The 19,152-nt window shown below is 35.1% G+C and overlaps 1 protein-coding gene across 3 annotated transcripts in view; it reads left to right on the forward strand.

Annotated features, from left to right (window-relative positions):
- The window catches only part of LOC143252207 (dachshund homolog 1-like), a 109,773-nt gene that overhangs the window by 86,347 nt on the left and 4,274 nt on the right, over positions 1-19,152 (forward strand). For 2 of the 3 annotated variants that reach the window (XM_076503980.1, XM_076503981.1), the window contains exons 8-9: positions 13,732-13,872; positions 16,782-16,847. In XM_076503980.1, coding sequence (XP_076360095.1) covers positions 13,732-13,872; positions 16,782-16,847 — 207 coding nt within the window. The remainder of the gene's footprint in view (positions 1-13,731; positions 13,873-16,781; positions 16,848-19,152) is intronic. The other variant, XM_076503982.1, reaches the window with a different exon arrangement.

Below are 19,152 nucleotides of genomic sequence, written 5' to 3' on the forward strand. Positions count from 1 at the left end.
GTGATGTGGTTTACAAAAGTAGGATGATACTGCTTACAGTGATGTAGTGATGTGGTTTACAAAGTAGGATGATACTGCTTACAGTGATGTAGTGATGTGGTTTACAAAAGTAGGGTGATACTGCTTACAGTGGTGTAGTGATGTGGTTTACAAAAGTAGGATGATACTGCTTACAGTGATGTAGTGATGTGGTTTACAAAGTAGGGTGATACTGCTTACAGTGATGTAGTGATGTGGTTTACAAAGTAGGGTGATACTGCTTACAGTGATGTAGTGATGTGGTTTACAAAAGTAGGATGATACTGCTTACAGTGATGTAGTGATGTGGTTTACAAAAGTAGGATGATACTGCTTACAGTGATGTAGTGATGTGGTTTACAAAGTAGGGTGATACTGCTTACAGTGATGTAGTGATGTGGTTTACAAAGTAGGGTGATACTGCTTACAGTGATGTAGTGATGTGGTTTACAAAGTAGGATGATACTGCTTACAGTGATGTAGTGATGTGGTTTACAAAGTAGGGTGATACTGCTTACAGTGATGTAGTGATGTGGTTTACAAAGTAGGATGATACTGCTTACAGTGATGTAGTGATGTGGTTTACAAAGTAGGGTGATACTGCTTACAGTGATGTAGTGATGTGGTTTACAAAAGTAGGGTGATACTGCTTACAATGATGTAGTGATGTGGTTTACAAAGTAGGGTGATACTGCTTACAGTGATGTAGTGATGTGGTTTACAAAAGTAGGGTGATACTGCTTACAGTGGTGTAGTGATGTGGTTTACAAAAGTAGGGTGATACTGCTTACAGTGATGTGGTGATGTGGTTTACAAAAGTAGGCTGATACTGCTTACAGTGGTGTAGTGATGTGGTTTACAAAAGTAGGGTGATACTGCTTACAGTGATGTGGTGATGTGGTTTACAAAAGTAGGGAGATACTGCTTACAGTGATGTAGTGATGTGGTTTACAAAAGTAGGATGATACTGCTTACAGTGATGTAGTGATGTGGTTTACAAAAGTAGGGTGATACTGCTTACAGTGGTGTAGTGATGTGGTTTACAAAAGTAGGATGATACTGCTTACAGTGATGTAGTGATGTGGTTTACAAAAGTAGGGTGATACTGCTTACAGTGGTGTAGTGATGTGGTTTACAAAAGTAGGATGATACTGCTAACAGTGATGTAGTGATGGGGTTTACAAAGTAGGGTGATACTGCTTACAGTGATGTAGTGATGTGGTTTACAAAGTAGGGTGATACTGCTTACAGTGATGTAGTGATGTGGTTTACAAAAGTAGGATGATACTGCTTACAGTGATGTAGTGATGTGGTTTACAAAAGTAGGGTGATACTGCTTACAGTGATGTAGTGATGTGGTTTACAAAAGTAGGGTGATACTGCTTACAGTGATGTAGTGATGTGGTTTACAAAGTAGGGTGATACTGCTTACAGTGATGTAGTGATGTGGTTTACAAAAGTAGGGTGATACTGCTTACAATGATGTAGTGATGTGGTTTACAAAGTAGGGTGATACTGCTTACAGTGATGTAGTGATGTGGTTTACAAAAGTAGGGTGATACTGCTTACAGTGGTGTAGTGATGTGGTTTACAAAAGTAGGGTGATACTGCTTACAGTGATGTGGTGATGTGGTTTACAAAAGTAGAGTGATACTGCTTACAGTGATGTGGTGATGAGGTTTACAAAAGTAGGATGATACTGCTTACAGTGATGTGGTGATGTGGTTTACAAAAGTAGGGTGATGCGGCTTACAGTGATAGAGTTATGTGGCTTACAAAAGTAAGGTGATTCAACACAAAATCTTATTGAAGTGTTTTACATAGATGAATTTCAAAAATATGCTCAACTACATTTTACATGCTCTTTAAGTTTCTGAAGCACTTTCTATTTAAGGTGTAAAACATAGGACAGTTAGGCTTTGTGAGTTGTTTTCTTGAAGCGCATCTATTTCTTTTAGTGCAAAGCGATACAATGGAATATTTGCACTGTGTCTGTTTCGAATATCAGTCTCTAACTATAGCGTGTGCTTATGCGTATCTGTTAAGTATAAATTTTATAAATATACATGAAGTTAATAGTATTGTCTGGAGAGGGCGTATTGTAGCGATAAATACGGTTTTTACTAAACCAGACGTGAATGTATAGCACGGATAAGTTGAATACATTTGTCGAAAACATGTTTCAGTCACAAGATAAGATTCAGCCTTTTGTTATCATGATATGTACTGTATACTGCTGTGAATGTAGTTTGCAATAGCATCAAGAGTAGATTTGTATTACTTCAGATGAGGTTAATTGTTCCGTTAGGAGTATACGTGAAAGAAAATAAGGTTAATGGTTCCGTTAGTGCAAATTTTATATTACTTCATATGTGTTAATTATTCCGTTAAAAGTAAGCGTGAAAGAGAATTAAGTTAATAGTTTTGTCAGTACTAGGTTTATATTACTTCAGATGAGCAGCCCGGTATAGTCAGGTGGTTAAGGTAGCCGAATCGTAATCTGAGGGTCACGGGTTCGAATCTCCATTTCACCAAGCATGCTCGCTCTTTCAGGTGTTGGTAAAAGAGTAGCTCAGAAGTTGGTGGTGGGTGGTAATGACTAGCTGCCTTCCCTCTAATCTTACACTGCTAAATTAGTGACGGCTAGCGCAGATTGCCCTCGTGTAGTTTTGCGCGAAATTCAAAATAAACCAAACTAAAACTTTAGATAAACTTAAGTGCTCTGGTAGGAGTAAACGTGAAAGAGAGTAAAGTTAATAGTTTTGTCAGGAATAGGTTTATGAAGTAATGGACGAAATTAGTAGCTCCTTTAGGAGAAACCCATGTTGTAACAGATGAGGTTAATAGTTCCGCAAAGGAAAGACTTATGAGGTAGTGGACGGGATTTCTAATTTTGTCAGAAGTAATATATGTGACAAAACATGAGGTTAAAATTCCTTCTAGGATATTCATGAGAACGTATATGAAATGAGGTAAGTACATCTTTCAGGTTTACAAATATTTGGTAACAGACAGTGTTAACAGTTTCTCAGAAGTACATGTATGTAACAGTGTGTGAGTTTGGATATCAGGAGTTCGTTATATATGACCATGAATAACAGTGCTGAAAATATGTCTGTGTAGCCGTGATATTCAGGAGTGGACACATACAATTATGAAAGTTCATAATTTTGAAAGATTTGGAAAGCAACAAGTAGTATTCCTACGGATTACAATCAGAATTACAGTTTCATCATTCACTTCACTTGAAAATTATTCATAAAATCTTGCAATATATTAATTAGTAAATAAGTACCAAGAACGGAGATGTGGTACCTTCGTCATGGCTCAAAACGACAAACTTGTGGAATGACATTTGTAACTGAGAGTAGGCCTCATCGACTCGATAACAATGAAACATTCCTTATAACAACTTGCAAAACTGTGACTTTACTCACTCACTTCAGTTATTCCGAGAAAAAACAAACCTGAGAGAACGAATTTTTATAAGACTATGCCTCGAAGCAACGTTTCGAGACACGGTGTCTGACAACAACACTGGATGCACGTACGCTTGCTGTCTGCTGCACGGGACCGCCTGACCATGAACAACATTTTGCGGTCTTTTGTTAATTTAAACGGCGGAAAACAGGAAAGTCCAGCCTGAACCTGGCAGATTGGCGCGGGTTTCTTTCATGTGTCCTCTAAGCCAACAGCATGAGTTGCTATTGTGTGGGGAGCCCGAAGCAAGCCAATTCGACATGTTTTGACTGCATTACCAAGGCCAGACCTGACATATAGTGACTGTTGCGTGAAGAGAGAGAATTCACCACGTGTACGTTTCTAAACTTACCTTAAAGATAACCGTAAAAAACAAACAAACAAAGACTTGAATTGAATATTATTTCGATTTACATATTTGGACTAAAAACTCAGTTCAAGAATTATCATATTCTATGCAGAGTTTCATATGGAATGTTTGTGTTGGAGTAAGTCCACTCTATGGTATCGATATGCCATGTCTACCGCGGAGAAATTCAGCCAGTATTTCAAGAGTTGTAATTTCCTAAACCTTACCACTGTCTCACCGGGGAACGAAATACTAGTGTTATAATATATTGGATTTGATTTACAAAAATACAAATGATCCAACACAAGTATGAATATATATACACTGTACGCTCGAAACAAAGAAATTAAACAATCTTTATAGGATTTTAAATAACTCATAGATGATATAAATACCACTATAAGTGTTTGTAACATTGTTTATTAGTAATACTTATAAGTGTTTATAGCGGTATCAAAATCACTTATCAGCAATTTATAATTATAGTACGTAAAGCTTGATTCTTAACGTAAACCAGTACTGGTATAATTTTTATTTATACGTTTGTTTGTTATTAAACACAAACTACATAATGGATTATCTGTGATCTGCCCGCCATGGGTATTGAAACCCAATTTCTAGCGTTGTACCACAGGGGACCTTATTTATAAGTAAAGCATATATTAATAAAATAGTTTAATATTGATTTTGTACAACATTGTAATAAAGCAGCTATAAAATTGTTGCATCTTAATGTAGATAGTGTTTCAGCGCAAAACTACATAATGAGCTATCGTCTACCGCGGGAATCAAACCCTGATTTTGAGATTGCAAATCCAAAAACTTAGTTTCTTACTCACGATTCTACATTCTAACAGCTTTGGTTTTTACGTAGAATCAGTTGCAGTTTTTAAGAATGGTTGATATGTTGGGTTTGTGGCAAATTCACAACCACTTTCTGTGCAACGCCGCTTCTGAGAATCGGAAGGGTATTTTATTGCACAATGGTAAAGATATGTAAAATTAAAAAAAAAAAAAAACGGCTATCTGTAATACAGTGCTTAACGTCAGCAAGAGTAGATTAGCTCAACCATATGAGAACGTACGACCATCTACTCATCTTTCCATTACCCAGAGAAGTGCCGCTACAAGTTCGCAGGAAAATCCCCTCCCGCCCAGAAATCGTTTGTTAACAAGATGTCCAGCACGTGCTGAGTACAGGCTAATTTATATAGATCTTGTCTTTGTGAAGAAGTTTAAACCACTAACGTGCAAGTTGCTTCTCGGACGCATGGTGGCAGGAATTGTGTGAACAATATTTTGTTTGTTCAACTACAACAAAAAAGGGACGATTTGCTACCGATCACGAGTCGACCATGGCTTTCAAATACGTTCATACAGATGATAAATAAAGAGTATTTCGCTGGTTTTATACATGTCGCATATTTCTCGTATAATGGAAAATTTAAACTTCACAGGGTACATGTACCGGGTGAAGAAAAGTCGAAGTGTAGATACTAACAATAGAACACACTGACACTGAGTATAGGATTGGTTTGAATTTCGTGCAAAGCTACTGGAGGGCTATCTGCGCTAGCCGTTCCTAACTTAACAGTGTAAGATTAGAGGGAAGGCAGCTAGTCATCACCACCCACCGACAACTCTTGGGCTACTCTTTTACTAACGACTAGTGGGATTAACCGTCATATTATAACGCCCCCACGGCTAAAAGGGCGAGCATGTTTGGTGTTATGGGGATTCGAACCTGCGACTCTCAGATTACGAGACGAGTGCTTTAACCATCTGACCATTCCGGGCCCAAAAATAACATTTGATATGTAATGTATAAAAGGGAATTAGAGATATTTCATTTAATATTTATTACAAGAGTAGTATTGTAATATTTATTGGCATCTGTTTCTTTAGAACGAATAGCAGCATAGTGTATCATCCCTTATAACAAGATTATATAAATACGATGAAACTCTATGTATATTAAGGAAATTATATCGAAAAACAAGACTTAAATAAAACTAGTAATTTCAATATGTCCCCCAGTTGGACAGCAACACATTTACGGACTTACAAAGCTTAAACTTAAGGCTCGATTCACCTCGGTGGATAAAGTACATGGAATCGGTATTATACTATTTATGAAAAACAAAAACACCTAATATTTTTGCTATAACAGAATCGTATCAAACTAGTTAAAATATGAGAAACATTTATTTCTATTATGTATTAAGCAGAGATCTAGAATAAAGCCTATTTTAAGTGCTATAGATGTAATTTTAAATTCAACATTTTAACACCAGCACTGTGAAGATTAGTGTATTCACATAAAACAGTTGGCCTAGCCTATATCGTTAAATAGTGTCTTAACACTTATGATTATGTCAAGTGTACCTATAACGTCTCAAATAGTGTCTTAACACTTACAATTACGTCAAGTGTACCTATAACGTCTCAAATAGTGTGTCAACACTTACACTTATGTCAAGTGTACCTATAACGTCTCAAATAGTGTCTTAACACTTACAATTATGTCAAGTGTACCTATAACGTCTCAAATAGTATCTTAACACTTACAATTACGTCAAGTGTACCTATAACGTCTCAAATAGTGTCTTAACACTTACAATTACGTCAAGTGTACCTATAACGTCTCAAATAGTGTCTTAACACTTACAATTATGTTAAGTGTAACTATAACGTCTCAAATAGTGTCTTAACACTTACAATTATGTCAAGTGTACCTATAACGTCTCAAATAGTGTCTTAACACTTACACTTATGTCAAGTGTACCTATAACGTCTCAAATAGTGTCTTAACACTTACAATTATGTCAAGTGTACCTATAACGTCTCAAATAGTGTCTTAACACTTACAATTACGTCAAGTGTACCTATAACGTCTCAAATAGTGTCTTAACACTTACAATTATGTCAAGTGTAATTGATGTTCTTTTCAATTCATTGTTTCTTTTACACCGAGATAATTGGGTGGATATTTTTTGAAGTTTAGTATACTTATTACTGATTTTCATGCGAAATAATACCTATAACCGGTAATAAAGTTCACTTTAAGTACAAGGTGACAAAAACAAGTTATGAAAAAAAAAAAAAAAATGATTTTTTTCTAATTAAGCACCTTACAAATGGAATAGAAGGAAAAGAATGTTGTGAATTACTTTTAATAAGTATAGAAAGTCTTTTATATTAATACTGCTGCCCAGCATGGACAGATTGAGGAGCTCCACTCGTAATCTGAGGGTCGCGGATTCGAATTTCCGTTGCACCAAACATGCTCGCCCTTTCAGCCGTGTGGGCGCTATAATGTAACAGTCAATCCCACTATCCGTTGGTTAAAGAGTTGCTCAAGAGTTAGCAGTGGATGGTGATGACTAGCTGCCTTCTCTCTAGTCTTCTTACACTGCTAAATTAGGGACGACTAGCGCAGATAGCCCTCGGGAAGCTTTGCGCGAAATCCAAGAAAACAAACAAACTAATTATTCAAGCCAAATTTTTTTTCCTTTGAATGTAGTTTTAAAATTTCATATTATGTGTAATGGTTGAAGGAATATGATAAAACAGTTTATTGTAAGTAACACTAAGAAGGTATTTAGAAAGAAACGTAACTTTATTTTTACGAACGTCAGACATTAAATCACAACCAGTGAACATACATGTATGGTGTTGAGGATATGAGAAATCAAATATTATTTCTCAACGTTGTCCTTCCAGTCTTGGTGGATACTTTGTGAATGTTTGCTTACTGCATCATTAAAATACATGCTACTCATTTTACACGTGCTTAAAAACTCAGTTACGTGAAAGTTTTGTCCACGCTGGCTTTCTCTGAAAGGGCAGAAAGAAGTGGACGTAACATGAACGTTAGATCTATATTTGAATGGGGAAGAGTTATCCGTCCAAATTTCCTAATTACAGTCGTTATGCAATAGTCAACATGAGGCTGACACAATCACATATAACACCAGCAGTAGGCGGATACTGGCCTTTTATCGATGTCATTTGTCGTCAGGTGTTTACTGAGTGATGTCCATCGTATGAAGAAGAACGTCCCATCTCTTTATCAACGATAAAATCAGGGGTTCGATTTCCATCGGTGGACTCAGCAGATAGCTCGATGTGGCTTTGCTATAAGAAAACACACACTTTATTAACATCTTTTGTACTCTGGAAGTAATATATTACAATAACACCTGCTTGTTATTTTAAGTGTAAAAGAAATAGATGGTTCTAGGCTGTAGTTGCACCTCTTATTTGAAGAACGGTAAGATCTGTGAACTAGAAGACATGATTTTCTCAATGGACGCAGAACAAAGTCGTAAATATGTTTACACATGAGTAACAACATTTTTACCGCAAACTGTCACGAAACGAAGAGTATTGTCAACTCACACTTTTATATCACAACACAATTTGTCATTTCGTGTTCAAAGCATGTTACAAAATTAAAACTGCAATACTCCTTGTAAGTGAAAGGTATTTATATCATTAGGTACAGCTCTATATTTTCACAAACTGTAAGTTATTTTATGAGCAACTTGCTTAAGAAGTACATATCTTATTGTTATCTTAAAAGATATAATAGTATTTGAGTCTCACTGATAATTTCTCCTCGTGTCAGTGCTAAGTTTACGTTACTTAAAGGCTAAAATCCAGGGTTCGATCGCCGTCGCATGCGGCTGGTCTATCGTATAACTTTACGCTGAAACAATCGTCCATTTTCTAATGTCATGGAGCATTAATACAAAAGCAACAATCGGAATTTTTGTTACTTCTAAATAATTTTGACATATTTTGTAAACAAAATCAAGCACGACTAAGTTATATTAAATTTATACTGCTATTTTCAAACGTAAACCATATTTATGATGGAATCACTGATCGTACACTAATCTCCGTCACCTATGCATCAAAGTTTATTTGATGAGATCACATTATGAAACTTTGTAAAACATAACAAAATGAGATCACATTATGAAACTTTTGATCCTCATAAGACATAAACTTTTTTTTTTTTTTTGAAAGAATCTTGGAAGAACCTTGTATATGAACGACTTCGCGATTTTACTGAATCTAGCTACTTGAAAATATTACATAAATATCCGTTTGAAACAGTAGTCTGAATTCATAATTTTTTAGCTTCGTCCAGTCGAATCTTTCATTTGGGGACTAGTGAGGTTTTGGAGACTGTTGTAATAAGTTAAATGGACAGAATGGTTCAAAATTAATATCCTAGTTTAAACTTTTGAAACTGTAATATAGGGGTCCACAACTAAGAACTCAGTTATATTTACTGACTCTCAGGATTCACTTTAAAATTGATAAGAACATGTAATTGATAAGTTTGAGAGTAAAGTGTGAAAACATTTTCACGAGTAATTTACGAGTATGTTCAGGCTTATGCCTACATACAAATATATATATTTATTTCAAACATATAAAGACAGATACATTATTTTTCGTATCTGTAGTAATGGTTTACTATTAGACTAGTTTTCAAATTCTTTGTGCCTTAACTTCAGAAGTTAAAAAGTAAATATCTTTCTTTTTCACTAAACTTTATACAAAACACTTTCAAGTTTGCTTTAAATATTTATTTTAAGTTTCGATATTATCTTTATGTAGTAAACTTTAAGTCTTTTGTTTCACAAGTTCTCGGATAATTCTTCACGATTTTAAGAATTGTCACTACGAGCTACTGTTTACATAAGAAAGGAACGTCAAAACCTTCTACGTTATATGTGCTTAACGAATGCGTATTGCTACAGCAAAGAATCCGCACGTGCTCTCTAGGGAGAGATTTGAGTAGACGAGAACACCAATAGCTTCCATTCGATATCATACAATATTTTTCAACGACTTCATATTTAGTTGATTTGACTTAATGTTATTACAGGGTAAATAGACAACAAAAACGTATTACTCTTTCAAATGTGTAGTAATGTTATCTAAAGACAAATGTTACGTTGTCATCATTATCATCTTCTGGCGTGGGATTTAGGAGAGCAGCCAAGGAATAATAACACGTTTTGTACTGTATATATATATATATATATTTGTGTGTGTGTGTGTGCCCATTTTTACGAAAAACGTTATGTGTAATAATCCAGAAAAAAAACCCGTCTCTTGTTATAATACCATATCGTCCCTTTCTGCAAACAGGTTATAAGAGCTGTCTGTTCGACATCATCGTGAATTGTTCTTCCCCAGAGTCCGAACAGTAAAAAGTTAAAAATGAAATATTCACCACAATCGCTGTCAGCCTCCAAAATCTTTACCAAATTGCTTCTCAACCGGGGTTTCCACGGCGTTACCCTGTTTGTTCTCAAAATTTATAAGTGGCATAATTTGTAAAGGCAAGGCACGTTTTTCGTTTGTCTGGTCCGCTTCAAATTTCATTCCAGTCTTCCTCTGAGGACGAGAAGGACTGTAAAATGCTAATACAAACATGATTGAGTCTCGTAAATAAAAATATAGTTTCGATTGAGGTGGTCGACGCCGAAAGCGAGCAACAGTCGTTGCCACAACCGTCGGAGCGGGCTCGGACTGTGATTTAGGCTCACTATAAATGTCTAAAGGAAGAATTTTCAAGTCGACTCCCTTGGTTAGGAGGCTCATTATCCTGGTGCTCCACTCCCTGTTCTTTGCATAATTTATCGGGCAAAGCTTGTGGCTTCGGGCTTAATGATTGTCGGTCGTACATAGAGGAAGAGCTTAGTTCCAATGACAGCTCTCAAACACGATCTCACTTTGCCTGTGTTTCCATTATGCACGATGACATTCCACGTGGCGGTTATCAGAAATTGGATATTCAACTTCTGCTTCTTCGAACTCCCCCACTAGCTTTCTTCTGTCGCTTGACATCACTAAGTTGCAATTGTTGAACTTTTATGCATTATATAATAAGTCTGTGAATAACTATTCTTAGGTTTAATGCAGTTAACAAGAAGGAGAGACTGGTATACCATCGATAACAACGTGGCGTTATCTTTCGAATAACCAAAAATCTCTAAAATTGTTCATGGAAAACAAAACATCTCTGACTGATATATTGTGATTCTGACGCGCAATCAAAGTTTATTTGGTCTCAGTTAATTTGATCACTGATATATCATATATCCAGTTAGAAAGGATAGATGTGCTAAACGACATCTTGATTTATGTGAGATAGTTTTTCACAAATGTTTCTTGTGCTTCTATTGTTGGTGTAGGTCATGAGATATCTTTGAAAATTACCATCTATGCCCTGAACCGTTTAATACGTGTGCTTTATGATGTGAAGTTTGGTAGGTCTAAATGAGGAATGACATCAAATTTGTCCAAAAACTTGAGGTTTGGGCGTGAGGGCTACCGAAGCATTGTCCCAGTTTAACCTTCATGCCGTAAGAAGACATATAAAAGAAGCCGAAATGGCATTCTCAGACTCTGTATTAAAAATAAGAAAATACAAACAAGATATAGCCACTTACACCAAACATGCTCGCCCTTTCAGCCGTGGGGGCGTTATAATGTGACGGTCAATCCCACTATTCGTTGGGAAAACAGCAGCCCAAGAGTTGGCGGTGGGTGGTGATGACTAGCTGCCTTCCCTCTTGTCTTACACTGCTAAATTAGGGACGGCTAGCACAGATAGCCCTCGAGTAGCTTTGTGCGAAATTCAAAACAAACAAACACTTACACCAAGAAATTGAGAAACATACGCGTCTTCTTTACGTTTGCCCCGAAATAGCTATCCCATCAGAATTACTTTAACTTCTCTACTCAAAACACCACTAACAAAAATAATCGAAGTTATTCTTTCAAACTTAACTATCTGTATTGCGGTGAACAACTTAAAATCAAAGGCTTATTTAATTCAATCCATTTATAAATTACTCAAATCTGTATTTCTTTAAAGGCTATTTATAAGTTGAGGCAACGTTCACGTGGGTTATTATGTTAACAAGTTTATTGTGTAGTTACGGATTGACCATGTTTCATGCTGACTTTTATTTGAGTAAATATTAATCTCAAGTCAAACTGTCTCTTTAAGAAATACTGTACACCAAGTAATTAATAGGTGATAATCTACAAATATACATATCAATGTGAAGATAAAGAAAAACAGTGCATTAACCAAGATATAATTAGAACATTATGGATCCCAAGAGACATATCAAAACAGTACATTCTAGTCAAGTTGTATACCAAACAAAAACCTTGTTTAAACAGAACGTAATCAAGATACACAGGAAAAACTAATAAGACACGTGTTAAGAAATTAACAAAGAAGCTTGTGTAAACACATTGTAAACCAAAATACAGGTGAAACTATAACGTGAAATAAGAGCCACACTGAAACAATATATAATTCAAAATATTGTGCAACAGAGACATACCAAAACTGATTGTTAGCTGTAAGTTTACCCAAACAAAGTGTTAGTTAGGAATTATGCCAAACAAAAACAACAAAAGAGTGTAATCTATTAGGCATAAAAAAAACGGTGCATGTCAAGAGATATAACCAAACCATAACATACCAAAAAGCATGACAAAACAGAATGTTTGTCAAGAGGCATAATAAAACAGAACGCTAGCACAAGAGGTGTAACGAAACAGTATGTATGCCGAGAGGCATAATAAAACAGTCTTAGGAATGAGGCACAACAAAACAGATTATAAACAGAGATTTATCTAGACAGATAATAAATCGAGAGTCATAATAAAACATTGTTGAGTTAAAAAAAAACGACGAAAATAAGCAAACTTAATAAAAGAAGGAAAATTTCAATATTTAATAATTAGTGAAACCAAAATTGAGATTTGTGGGCAAGAAAAACCGTGGTGTCGTTTCTTTTACTAGAGACACAAATTAACACAAATGACCACATAAGTAACTATAACAATATTGTATCTAGTTTTAAAATCCTGTAGGATCTCAGTTTTGATTTTTCCAAAAAAATGTGAATCTATTACATGAGCAAGTTCTTCAATTGAGTGTAATGAATTAATATACATTCACATTTAAGCCTAATTATTTCTGTTTAATTGTATTCAGTGACGTACTAATTTAAGCTACAGTAATATTAATATACATTCACATTTAAGCCTAATTATTTCTGTTTACTTGTATTCAGTGACGTACTAATTTAAGCTACAATAATACAGGTGTTACCTTTAATTATACTAATCGTAATGCATTCTTTAATAGTATAGTAAAATACATATTAGTCTGTGAAACCATATCAATAATATGGGCTGTAATGGATCTTGCTTAATAATGGATTATTTTCAGTAATGCACAACTAACTGGCTCAATCTCAACAGTACACACTTTAATGAATCATTTTCTGCAGCATATGTTATAATAAATTATCGTTAATAATAAATTATATAATGAATTATCTTCAGTAATAAACAAGAAATTGAATCAACCCCAACAGTACATATTTCAATGGACCATTTTCTTCGTCATGCACTCTAATGGAACATCCTTTACGTTAATAAACATTATAATGAATTATGTTGAGCAATACGCAGTGAATTAGATCTGTTTCAACAGTAATCACTCTAATGGATCATTTTCTAGAGCATACGTTCTAACGGATCATCCTTAATAATATTAGACGTCTTTTCAGTAATAAACGTCCCAGTGAACCATTCCCAATAATAGACGTAATTTAGTGCGTCAGTTTCTCTTCCTTAGATCAGTTATTTGATAGTTAAAAGTAGTTTCGCTTAGTTATTAACTAGTAACACCGTGCTAAGTAAATTAATCCGGACTGATAGTGATCTATTTTAGTGATTTGGATCAAAAGAATCTTATCAAGTTAAGTCTTAATTCTTTAAAATAAGATGACGTAACCATCTTCAGTAAGGTTCTTGATTACTTTCAGTTATTTACCAAAAACGGTTACGAAGAGAAAAACGCTCGCGCAGAAGAGTTCAAGAGCAGTTAGAAGTGGAAGCTAAAAAACGTTCTCATTATGAAGATGCCCTAAGGAGTTCCTCTGCAGAAACTCTACGTTTGTTGAACGGTAAGATAGTTGACGTAATCACTTTGAGCAGTCCTTATTAATACTTACTTAATTTAGTCTTCTCCCATTGATGTTGTGGCCGGTTTACACGCTGCAGGTTCATGAAGACTGGCTAAACAGCTCTTCGTAATATTGAGGAGGTTAACAAAAGAAAATAGCAAGTGATTATACATGATGTTGAAATAAATAACGATTTTTTTTGTAAATAGGTAATCTTTACCCTAATTGCCGTAACAGTTGTTAGGAAACAGTCCAATTTAAATATTGTGTGTGTGTTTTCTTACAGCAAAGCCACATTGGGCTATCTGCTGACTCCACCGAGGGGAATCGAACCCCTAATTTAACGTTGTAAATCCGTAGACTTACCGCTGTACTCGCGGGTGACAATTTAAATAGTCTCAGCCACAACTCTGTCTGTCTTATCGCTGCAGAGCAATGGTATTGTTCGAAAGACCTCTCCGGCACTAAATATATATACACAGCGGATATAGTGTGGTTGACGCATTATTGTACACTTATCTTCACTTTCACTATACTTATTTTAAGGAGATCAAGCTCTTTGTCGTTTTGTTATGGAATTCAAGTCATATTTTTTTTAAAAATAAAATACTTATTGCCAGTGGAATTACACGAACAACAATCTAACCAAAATTTTGGCAACTTTTATTTTAGAGATATTACAGTTAATAATTAATAGAGCAATTAATTGTAGTCACTAAAATAAAATCTAAACTCGCTCTCAATCCATCTGTTTATTTGTCCGTCAGATTTCTTCTTCTCTGTCTATTTTTTATTTACTTAACTGTTTGTCTGTCTGTCCATCCTTTCTCCGTCATCCATCTATGTGTTTATTTAAAGCCAGCAGTTTTCTATATTAAAGTTGAAATACCTGTTCAATAACATTATTTACTCATTCGTGTTTATTTAATAGCTCACGTATAAGTAAGCACATTTATAACTATCCGTCTTCACGTGCCTCTAATTATGATCTTTTTATAAGTGCTTTTTTTTGAGTTTTCATAAATTAAAATCGATTTTCCTTTAAATTGTTTTTTTGTACTTGAAATTTCTTTTTACAAATATAATATTATATGATTTGTGAATTTCTTAACCGAACTGTGATTCTTGACTTTGATTCAACAGTTTAAGAATGGAAAAGGTAATTCGAACAGCTTGTGACACTGATGACTGACTGCCTCGGCGTAGCGCAGTCGACACTTGAAAATGATTTGATTTATGCGCCGTGAACTAATTCTTTTTTTCCGGTTTTCTCGCGCGGTTCGTCGGTGTATCACCTGCATCTGGAATTCATCCCTCATATAAAGAAGGCTCATTTGAACGGGATAGCTAATGGAATTTTCACCTTGTCAGCTAGCAAAGTGTTCTGTTTCCCCGATGACACGCAAATAGAATTTGCATACAGTAAAATGATTGTCTACCAATTAAATGGTAAAGCAGGAAGGTCAAGGTGTATAGGACTATACATTTAGTAGAGGCAATATACAAAACATTAACCACATTCAGAAGAAACTATTCAATGTATAGGACTATACATTTAGTAGAGGCAATATACAAAACATTAACCACATTCAGAAGAAACTATTCAATGTATAGGACTATACATTTAGTAGAGGCAACATACAAAACATTAACCACATTCAGAAGAAACTATTCAATGTATAGGACTATACATTTAGTAGAGGCAACATACAAAACATTAACCACATTCAGAAGAAACTATTCAATGTATAGGACTATACATTTAGTAGAGGCAATATACAAAACATTAACCACATTCAGAAGAAACTATTCAATGTATGGGACTATACATTTAGTAGAGGCAATATACAAAACATTAACCACATTCAGAAGAAACTATTCAATGTATATACATTTAGGACTATACATTTAGTAGAGGCAACATACAAAACATTAACCACATTCAGAAGAAACTATTCAATGTATAGGACTATACATTTAGTAGAGGCAATATACAAAACATTAACCACATTCAGAAGAAACTATTCAATGTATAGGACTATACATTTAGTAGAGGCAACATACAAAACATTAACCACATTCAGAAGAAACTATTCAATGTATAGGACTATACATTTAGTAGAGGCAATATACAAAACATTAACCACATTCAGAAGAAACTATTCAATGTCTGTAAAACGTTTTTTTTCTTCATTATATTCTACCCACTACTTAGTTTTTCGCGGGTTTAGTTAGTTATGTAGACGTGAACGGAGGTATATTTCTGTCTATTCTGTTACGAAGTTGGCGAATATGTTGTTGTTTTTCGTAGTTAAGTTGGTTGAACTTGCGCGCGAGTTTGCATGAAATACAACTTGTTAGAGATCACCAGGTATATATCTGATCCTCTGCGTCTTAAAAGCAAATGTGTGTGTGTGTGTTTTTCTTGTAGCAAAGCCACAGTGGGCTATCCACCGAAGGGAATCTAATCCCTGATTTTAGCGTGGTAAATCCGTAGACTTACCGCTGTACCAGAGTGGGACCGAAAACAAATGATGAACCCACCATCATGGAAGACCATTTTGTTTGTGTGTGTGCGTTGTTTCTTGTTACATACTTTTTGGAGTCGTCTCCATTTGTATGTACGACTGAGTGAAGACCGTCGTCATGTGGTAATTTCATTCCGATGTTCTAATGCGAGATATACATAATAATGTGTGGTTATAAACTCAGGATCGTGTAACTGTAATTGTGGGAGAAGAAAAAATATCCAGAGTTCGTGTGGGAAATTTGTGTGAAAAGGAAAAGTCGCTGAAAAAACAATAAGCAAGCTGTCTATCTCTCTGTGTGTCTACCTACCTACCTATCTGTCTATTTATTCTGTTACTCTGTCTATAAGGATTTCATCAATTTTAGCTCGTCTTTTGTAGAATCACTTGTGGAAGAGCTGGAAAAAGAGAGACATAACCGAACTGAAAGTGAGAGAAAGAACCAAGGTAATACTAAATTTCAATAATGCTATATTTTAACAATATTCTATTTTTTTTTTAATTTTGATATCTCGAGAACTAATTACTGTTACTAGGTGGCAGCAACGCCGATTTTGTCTCTGAGCAGGGAAGATTGTTTTTTTTAATTTCGCGTGAAACTACACGAGGGCTATATGCGCTAGCCGTTTCTAATTTAGCAGTGTAAGACTAGAGGGAAGGCAGCTAGTCATCAACACCCACCATCGACTCTTGGGCTACTCCTTTACCAACGAATGGTGGGATTGACTGTCATATTATAACGCTCCCACGGCTGAAAGGCCGAGCATTTTTGGTGTGACAAGGATTCGAACCCGCGATCCTCAGAGTACGAGTCGAGCGCCTTAACCACCTGGCCATGCCGGGCAAGTGCACGGAAAGGATAGTTCGTACTTTCGTGAAGCGAGCGGAATCATGGTTCTTTTGATGTAATGTTACTTTAAAAAGTTTTTCGATAATATAATTTTTTTTGTTAAAGTATTGGCGATTACATTTCCCAGAATTCAAAGTATATTTGTGTTTATATCACACGAATATTAGATGCATAATTAACGGCACAATAGTCAGAATGACAAATGCTAAAAACAAAAGTTAAATAGTTTATAATTTATACAAACGTATTTTGCAAGGTATCTCTCTCTACATTTAGGCTAATTGTGAAGTCACTCTTTGAAAGTGATTTTATTTATTGAACTAAGTTTCACTTAATTTACTAACTTTTCCATAAATTTCTGTTTCTATATTTCTTCTATACGTTTTCTCAATAATAACATTTTTTACCAATACTTCTACCTTTTCTGAATGGTTCGCATACAATATTTGCTTTAACCATTTTTTAACCTCTTTCCTATTCTGTTTTATAAATTTATAAGGTGCTTTTATGTTATGATGTACAAATTTAAACTGGTTATAATAATAACTGTGCCAAATTTGTACGGGTTGGAAAGTGGGGGGGGTACGCTTGAAAGAATAAACATAACGAAAATAAATATAGTAAAGAAGAAAGAGAAATACTGATGGAAAGAAGAATAAACGGTAACAATGTGTCTGCTGATGAGTTAAAAACAGATCTCTACTGAGAAAGCCACAAAATGAGTAACACAGAATAAGAATGAAGTTAAGACAGATAGAGAGAGTACAACGAAGGAGTGACACACTGTAAGAACAAAGAAAACACACATACTGCGAAGATACTAAAGGAGTGATGGGGGTAAACAAAGAGAACAAGAAAAAAATTAGAGCGAGAAATAATTAGGAATGAAATACGGAGAGAGACAGAATGGGAGTAAACCAAAGTAAAAAATGGAGTGAGAGAGAAAGTATGGAAAAATAATAAAGTGAGAATAGACAGAGAGTAAACAAGAAAATAATGTACAAGATAAAAATTGTGAACAAAGATAAAAGAACAGAAAAGATTAAACGAACGAAACAGAAAGGTAAAAGGAAGATAGCAGGTGGTACAGAATTAAGTAAGGTCTAGATTTAAAGAGAGAAAGAAATATAGATGGAGGTTTTAACAAAAAGATGAGAGAAAGACGTCTAGTGTTGATTTACTACAATGAATACATATAAGTTATAGGATCGTTGACTGAAGGACATACAAAGATATCCATGGCATGGGAACCTCCCACAAGGAGATGCAATCCTTACGATATATAGGGTAATATGGATAAAAAGGCAGGAAAATAGCGGCGTAGGGGCTGCCATATTGTACACATTAATCATAGCTTTGAAAAGGTAAAACTTGACAAACGAACCAGCATCCAGTGTCTACAGGGAAAGAGAGCCTAACTTGTTATATATTTCTCAGCAAATGACTAATGACATACATATACTGGCAGATAGATATACGTGTATGTGTACCTACGTGAGACGAACGTGTTCTTTAGAAGAGAGTCTTAAATTAAGTCCGACAGCGAAGGTACCTTTCTTTGCCTTCAGGATAAAGATAAGATGACGCACATATTTTGGTGTTCGCTGTCTCGTTTTAAAACAAGACCAAATGATGCCGATATGTTTCTCATGAAAGAAAATCCAGTTTACACACGAGACGAAAGAAAAAAAATCACTTGACGGACTCTCGCAGTTGATGGAGAAGTGGACGGTTAACAATTATGTGCCGATTAAACATCTACCACAAATAATGTGACATATGACGAAATGTTTCTTTTTTTTTTGTCCTTTTTCCTTTTCTATGTTGTTCCATCATATATTCATATCAGTGACATATAATAAAACTAATAATGGTCATTTACGTGTATAGTACTTAGAATAA

Source organism: Tachypleus tridentatus, chromosome 6 (assembly GCF_004210375.1).
Source record: "Tachypleus tridentatus isolate NWPU-2018 chromosome 6, ASM421037v1, whole genome shotgun sequence".
Lineage (NCBI taxonomy): Eukaryota > Metazoa > Arthropoda > Merostomata > Xiphosura > Limulidae > Tachypleus > Tachypleus tridentatus.